At 39.2% G+C, this 8,336-nt stretch overlaps 1 protein-coding gene across 1 annotated transcript in view; it reads right to left on the reverse strand.

The window, feature by feature from the left end:
• Window positions 1–2,789, reverse strand: part of htatip2 (HIV-1 Tat interactive protein 2) — a 6,072-nt gene extending 3,283 nt beyond the window's left edge. Inside the window, exons 1-3 of the mRNA XM_053634540.1 lie at window positions 2,598–2,789; window positions 1,584–1,767; window positions 713–820 (exon numbers count right to left, since the gene is read on the reverse strand). Of these exons, the coding sequence (XP_053490515.1) occupies window positions 713–820; window positions 1,584–1,767; window positions 2,598–2,719 (414 nt within the window). The 5' untranslated portion in view covers window positions 2,720–2,789. The remainder of the gene's footprint in view (window positions 1–712; window positions 821–1,583; window positions 1,768–2,597) is intronic.
• Between the last annotated feature and the right edge of the window lie 5,547 nt (window positions 2,790–8,336).

Below are 8,336 nucleotides of genomic sequence, written 5' to 3' on the forward strand. Positions count from 1 at the left end.
GGTGTAGAAGAACTCGAGTGTCCTTCACAGAGCCCTGACCTCACAACCCCACTGAACACCTTTGGGATGAACTGGAACACTGACTGACGCCCCACCCGACAAGTCACACATGACTTATGCCACAGACTAATATCTAGTGAATGTTTTTGTCTTACCTTGTAATAAGCAGCTGGGAATCAACAACATACAGACTAGGACCTTGTCGGGAGTGGTTTTAAACATACTTTCAACCAGGGTTTACAGGTTCCGGCAAAATTTCCAACCCAGACACATCTCGAAAACAAACTAGCCCCTAAATTTGGACAATGGACATGGGAAACATGTTTCTTCTTTTCCTTAGCCCTTCCTTTCATACATATTTCTGATGTCCAAACACTGTCTATACCATGATCCCACTTTTTTGTCCCCCATTATTTTATATAGTAAGATATCTTACAACAGAAATGCTTCTGTACATCATTGACACACTGTTTGCACTTTCCCTTCACCATTTTGGGAAAATGTATTTTACTACTCATAGGAGACGCTTCAGGCAGGCATGCTGCATGATGCCCAACAAGAGGCTATAGACTACTTTATAGACTAAAAGAATTAAAGCAAAGTAAAGTCACCAAAACATATCTTGGCAGTCTGATTATATCTGGTGTAATGTGATGGTAAACACTGTGTATGGTTCATCACAGAAAAGCTTTTATGTTATAGTCAAACTCACAGTTCCAGCTTTTGCTTTGGTTGTTCCGAGACAGCAGTATCCAACATCATGACCCTGAAATGCTTGGGCGTATACGTCCAGCTTCTCAAAATCCACCACTTCTTGCACCTTAAAACAAATATCAATCATCATCATTTCGTGAACAGCCTCATGTAACTCTGGCGCTTCATGCCCACGGAAACTAACGATGTCCAGTTTATTTTATATGAATTTTCAACTGGTAATTCAGCTGCGATTCAGTCACTGCAGTAGTTTATTTTCTTCAACAGAGCGGTATAAGCAGTGCAGAACACACCGTCACAGAACATAGTACACATTGTCAATATTGGGTGATCATTAGGGTTCGCCATTATGACCAGTTATCCCACAGCACTGTTGAATTCCTTGTTTTGATTGGTCAAGTATGACATGCTGTTCTCACCATTAATAACCATTTGTAATCATTGGCAATTTGTTGTGTTATAAGAGGAATAAAACACTTTGGGACATGCTATTGTTGAATTACTCTAGATTGCTGGCAACCCATGTACTGCGTGCGTACAGACCAGTGGCATATCATAAGCAAACACCCGATATAAACTGTAGTATTAAGGTTTTGGGCCACCATGAGCTGGTGTAGATTCTACATGTCTTTGTACTGAAGGATGAGCACCATTCTTCTACAAGCTATTTTCTCAGTTGGAGGTGAAGAGAGCCATTGATTCGATTATTTTTATCCTCATTAAACCAAACCATTCATTGAGCTGTGAATGAGAGCATCATCAACTGGGAAGACACCACTCACCTGACCAAATCACGTGTGTTTTTTTTCTATTGCTAATATAAATGCTTCCTCCTTAGCAGTCCTGGAAGTATGAGAATGGCTAATTACCACATTTTCATAAGCTTTATCCTCAAAGCTCAGCTGTCGTCGCCCAATCAGGGTAACTTTGGTGAAAATATTGCGCTGCACAATTTCCTTTAGAAGAGCTTTTCCCGTCTCTCCTGAAGCACCGAGAATAAAACAACTTTTATTCTTTTGTCTGAAGTTTTCCTCTAGTGCAGCCACATCCATCCTATAAAATCAAAACAAAAACAGCAGGTTAATTTGGTTTGCTGTGTTTCCTGCTTATTCACACACTGGTTTGATCCGGAAAGGAAGGAGAGTCCAGAGACTGCGGTGAGAAAGTCGCTTAAATGTTTTGGGTGATCATTTTAGGTTGTAGAATGGGTGTTCCTGTGGAAATTCAAAAAAACGTGGCTCAACGTGTCAATCATCTCATCAGCCACGCCCTATTATTTATCATCCAATAACTGCTATAAAGAGCGTTTATTTTAGAAAGAACAAAAAACACAAGTCAACTGAACTTCTAACAACGACAGAACACTACTCCTGAAAATTATTTACGCAGCTGTAACTTAATCTGAGTTTAGCTCGTCCTCCCTTCACTTATACGGTAATGAGCAGGGTTTAAAAAGCTGTAACGCAGCCAGCCACTAGAGGGCGGCAGAGACATTTTCTTCACCCCTGTTATATACACAGGTAATGGGTGTCACCCAGAAGAGGGTGGGTTCCCTTTTGAGTCTCGTTCTTCTCACATGAATGGTGTGCTAAAGCAGAAAATGCAAAACAGAATAATTAGAGCATCTACCATCCTCATTAACACAGTGCACAAGGAAGCCATTAAAGTCTCTGTACTCTTCTGTATGTCACATTAAGCAGCATTTAATATTTCTCTTATTCAGCACACACACTGTAACTAGCAGAATTCATTAAAAAATATTCAGTGTGAATTAAGCAGTACTAGATCTCCACAATGCAGTGTTATTGCCTTACTCTAGACACATACGCAATATTTAATATCGACCTTGGGTATTTATTATTTATATGTTCATAAAGTTTTACCCTTTATAGTCCACAGGTTCCGCTGAATTCTCCATGTAGTGCAAAACCGCCGCGATTATCGCGACTAAAACAGCTAAAACAGTCAACGCTAAACTAACTACACCGCTCTCTAAAATCTTCATAACAGGTTTTCACATAGAAACACAAGCGGAGATTCGCCCACTTCCGCGTTTCAGCTCCTGAGTACGCGCATGCGCAGAGCGCCGTATTCGCTCACAACGATAGATACTCTTATTAAGCGTTTCAGATGTCTTTCATTATGCACAAATAAATATCAATAAAAGTCACAAGTCGGGACTTGGTGTGTACGAGGTAAAATACGGGTTATTTATTTATTTATTGAGTAATTGATAATTACCTTGCAATGACACGATTTGGCCATTAGATGGTCAAATTCATTAGTCCTTCTTCCAGGTTTCCTGAAACACTGACCTTTTCCCCAAACCTTTCCCAAAACAAACAAAAAACACTGAGAACATCAGCCTCGTGTCACAATAAGTCATTCACTATCACTTACCAAATGAATAGTACCCTTTGACCACTGCTTAAACTCAAACTAAATGCACTTTTTAAAAAAAAAATAGCACAAAAAATGGAAGCTATCAGTATGTTTACATGGACAACAATATTCAGATATTAAGATGATACTCTGATTAAGAAATTACCATGTAAACAGTGATTATTGATTCTCTTAATCCAGCTAAAGTCATACTCGAAGTAAACACAAATCAAATTAAGACATGTGGAGTATTCCTGTTTTAGTTGCATTATCGAAGTGCATTATAGACACATACACACCTTAATAACACTATTAATGTCGTGTGGGAGTTTTCACCGCATTTTGCGACAGGACACGTACACACATGGCAGTGCTCAACCGTTTAACGGCAAACCAGAGCTCGGCTTCTTCCGAAACCGCGTACTTACCTGCTGTATAGTAGGAAGTGGAATACATGAATACATGGTAAGTACGCGGTTTGGGACGCAGCCCATGGCTTCAAGCAGTCGTCTATTAGCATGTATAGCATGACAAATAATTAACTGCACTTGAAGCGTTCGTAATATTAAAAATGAAACACCCAAAACTGTATACGGTTCCATAACGAAGACCAACTGTATGTTGATGCGTGAAATTCTGGAGGGGACGTCGGACGGCGTGGCGTGGGGACGTAATGACGTGTGCCATTAATCCATCTATGTTCTATAACATGTAAAACAGGAACATGAAAGGAATATTCTAAAAGTGACTCATGTAAACACCTTAATCAGGATATTGTGTTATTCAGAATAAGGTCAATAATTAGATGATTGTCGTCCATGTAAACGTAGTCATTGTCGGTGCTCGTTTTTGAAACTGTTTACATTGTTACAGCAACCTCAGCACAGCATTTCTTCTGCCTGATCTGTACATAGAGGTCTGGTTCTCCCTCTGCAGTAATATGTGTTGCAGCAGTGAACTATTCAATTAGACAACATGTTTTATGTTTATGTGAGAATGAAGTCAGTACCTGGATGTAAAGATTCAACTGTTATCAATTCTAATGGCATTACATAAATTGACATTTGGGATGAAGCGTTACAGGCGCTGGCGCTGGCCTTTTCTTTTCTACAAACATAATGCTCGTTGTAAGTAATATTTTGCCTGCAGTGGTTTAAGCAATGAACAACAGCATCTGTATAAGTGTGAAATGTGCATAGCCAATTAAATTAAAATAAAATGTTTAAAACAAACAGATGATTCCCAATTTAGCCTTACCCAGGTGTGGGTTTTTTTCTCTCTCACTTTGTTACCATCTATACAAAAAGAGAAATCTTTGTCCCTATGAGCCGCACAGTCATGTAGTGGGTAGTGCTGTCTCCTCACAGCTTCAGGGTCCCTGGTTTGATCCTGAACTTAAGTTACTGTCTGTGTGGAGTTTCTGCATGTTCTCCCCATGTCAGTGTGGGTCTCCTCCAGGTTCTCCAGTTTCCTCCCATCTCCTGAAAACATACCAGTAGGTGGACTGGAAAAGATAAATTGCCTCTAGGTATTCACGCCTCCATGCCAATGTTACCAAGATATTCTCCAGATTCAGCACCAGCCTGACCATTATAAAGCGCTTACTGAAAATGAATGAATGAAAAAACTGATAAATTGGACCAGTCATGCTCCTCTCTCTCCACTGTCTCAGATACATTTACATTTATTTGCATTTATTCATTTAGCAGACGCTTTTATCCAAAGCGACTTACAAATGAGAAAATACAAGAAAGTTTTGCAGTTGCTGACTAAACATTTGATGCGTGATGTGTAGACATTTGGCAGGAAACTGCTTTATTTTAGTCTTGAAATGGACTCATTTAAAACTTTTCATTTGCACTCATTTAAACTGATATTAGTGCAATTTAAGTTTTAATCTTTTAATTACCTCACAGTCTTCACAGCATTATTATATATTTACTCTCTAACAGTGATTAAATAAATAAATATATGTAACTAAGCTGAAATTTTTATTTTAAAAAGTACAATGATTTAATTCTACTCAAAAGTACCATTACAGTGAATCATGGAGTGAAGTACTAGAATGTATGTGTAGTTTATTACTTTCTAACCCTGGAATAAGCTTTAGCAACTACTGCATACAGTTGCAATCAAAATTATTCAACCCCCATTGCAAATCAGATTTATTGTCAACATTTTGAAACTGGAGAAATCATTATAAGTTGCATTTTCAGTTGAATTTGGGGAAACCACCTGAAGCATTCATTGTGTTGAACTGTTTCAATTGCTTTTGTTTGATTTGTTCATCACAAACAGCTGAAAGTCTGTAAATTTCTACAATGAACCTGATTTGCAATGGGGTTTGAATCATTTTGATTGCAACTGTAAGTGAGCAATTGTTAAAAATAAATAAATAAACAGGAAAAGTACAACTTGTTAAATATGTTTTTTAAAAGTCCAAAATGATTTAAAAGAACAGAAATTGCCATGGTAAATTACAAATTAATAATTAATAAGAGAAATACTAAATGTAAATTTTTTCAGCATCATGGCCATTATCTCCTGATTGTTATATATAACAATTGTTATATTGTTACATATAGTTTTGCTAACAAATATTCCCTACTAAATTCACTTTTTCAGAACTCTTCAGACCAAAGCTGTTCAAACTGTTTGGTTTGAAGGAATTGCAGAAGACTTAGTTGCTAGTTTAATTATGAGTGTATCATCTGTTGCTGTTAAAAGTACAAACGAACTGAAACTAATTATAAACTATAAACTAATTTGAATTATGTAAACGGCCATTCTGGATTGAAGCAGTCCTCCCTTCAGATTTAGTTTATTTATTTATTTATTTTTCAGTTAAAATTAATCAATATGCAGTAGGACTAATGAATAGGATTTAATTTATGTCCATTTTGATTGCTAATTAGATTATGAGTGTATGATTTGTTTCTGTTAAAACAATAATCAAATAAAACTGTCGGCCAATGGCAGCGTTGGAATTTTGCATAGCTAATGAGCTGTCATTCTGGATTGAACCGGTTCTCGCTTCAGGTAAGTACAGAGTGAGTCTCAGAGGTCATTTCTGAGGTAATTTTACAATTAAAACATGACAAAACCATGGTATATTGATTAATTGCAATTAGTTTACATACATTTTAGTTTATTTTACTGTGAGTGTTTCACGTTGCTGTTTAAACGATGAACGTAATCATGACTAGCTAACTAAATAGCTAACATTACACATTCTGTGATGGTTTCTATTGGGGGGTTTTCAGCAGGGTGTTTGACTAGGGTTTTGTTGTTGTTGTTTTGTCAAAAGGATGGGTGGGAAGTGGGGCTCATGAGTGAAAGGTTTGGATATGGTTGTTTCAGACAGTGCTGTTATTCATTTATTCATGTTTAGTACAGCTCGCCTGTGGAAATCTTTTTATATGTAAAACTCCTAAAGTTTGAACACCCCTGCTTTAGTGGATCTATAAGTCGTTGTGGGGCTGAACTCATGCCGGACGAGAGAAGGTCAATCGTTTTCTTCCTTCAGTCTTCTTAAAAAAAAACACGAGTGAACACACACACACACACACACACACACACACACACACACACCCTTCTCTCTAATGAATCTCCTCCCTGCTGACTTTTTAAAGTTCTCTGTGGAAAAGCTGCTCTTTTGCCACCCTCGAGCGCCAAGAGGTAGAGAAAAAAACCAAAAGAAAGAGGTCTTCGATCCTTCAGTCCGCTAATTAGCGCTGAGGTGAAATTAAAATGGTGTCCCGTTGCTAGGCGCCGGCGGGATTGCGCGAGCGCCAGCTGCGCGGGAAATGGCCGTGAAAGCACGCGCGTCACACGCACATGACGGGACAATGCGCTGGACTCGGATCCCACAGCGACGGAGAATGAGAACCAGCGCAGGCTTCTCCCTTCACGAATGTCAAAACCAGCATGCTTGTACTTTCACTGAGCTAAGACAGGAAGCTATATGAAAAGGCAGTGCAATTAGAGATGCGTTCGATGCATGCTCACTAATCAATGAATATGCACGTGCTCTGAAACAAAGGAGTGTTTCCAATTCACCTCACAGGTCACTTTAATAGGAACACCTATACCCATTATCCAATAAAGCCGATCATGTGGCATCAGCACAATGCATAAGAGCACGCTGATACACTGTGAACTTATTTCTTCTCTTTAAATCCAATTGTCTGCGATGGACTGGCACCCTGTCCAGGGTGTACCCCGCCTTGTGCCCGATGCTTCCTGGGATAGGCTCCAGGTTCCCCCGCGACCCTGAAAAGGAGTAAGCGGTTGAAGATGGATGGATGGATGGATGAAATCCAATTGTCATGACAAGTTTTGAATATTGAAGTCATGTTTTCAAAAATGAAACTTAGTCATCCATTGTCTTGATTTTGGGGGCAGTGATGGCTTAGAGGTTAAGGCTCCGGGTTACTAATCAGAAGGTGGGGGGTTCAAGCCCCAGCACTGCCTAGAAGCCACTGTTGGGCCCTTGAGCAAGGCCCTTAACCCTCTCTGCTCCAGGGGGCCCTGTATAATGACTGACCCTGCACTCTGACCCCAACTTCCTGATATGCTGGGGTATGTGAAGAAAACAATTTCACTGTGCTGTAATGTATATTTGATTAATAAAGACTCATTGTCATTAAAACTTGTGAAGTGTAAGCTTTTGAGTTGAAAACAAGATGATCTTCAAATTGAGTTTACTCACATTTTTAAGGCAGCCGGTATCCGCATCAAACATCGGGGTGGGGGGGTGGTGTACTCTCGGTTACTTTGACCATGACATAATTGTTGGTGCTTGCTTACAACCATGATAAGCAGAAAAGCATCTCATACCTTGAGGTGGACGGGCTACAACAGCAGAAGACCACATTGGGTTCCGGTTCCTGCCAGCCAAGAACAAAAATCTGACCAGGCTAAAGAGAACATTTACAGTGGTGCTGAAAGTTAGTGAATTTCCTATATTTTCTATATTTCTGCATAAATATGACCTAAAACATCATCAGATTTGGGTTCTCTTTGTCCTAAAGGTAGACAAAGAGAACGATGAGACAAAAATACCGCTGCCCATCTTTACTTCTGAAAGACTCTGCCTCTCTATAGCTGGGTTCACACTGTACAATTTTGGCTACGATTTGGTCGTCTGAGACAAATTTTGAGAATCCTAAGAGATTCCTATAATCCTAGGCCAAAATCTGTCGTCTTTGATCGCTAGTTTGACGTGTTCCCAGATAGCT

The sequence above is a fragment of the Ictalurus furcatus genome, chromosome 10, assembly GCF_023375685.1.
Source record: "Ictalurus furcatus strain D&B chromosome 10, Billie_1.0, whole genome shotgun sequence".
Lineage (NCBI taxonomy): Eukaryota > Metazoa > Chordata > Actinopteri > Siluriformes > Ictaluridae > Ictalurus > Ictalurus furcatus.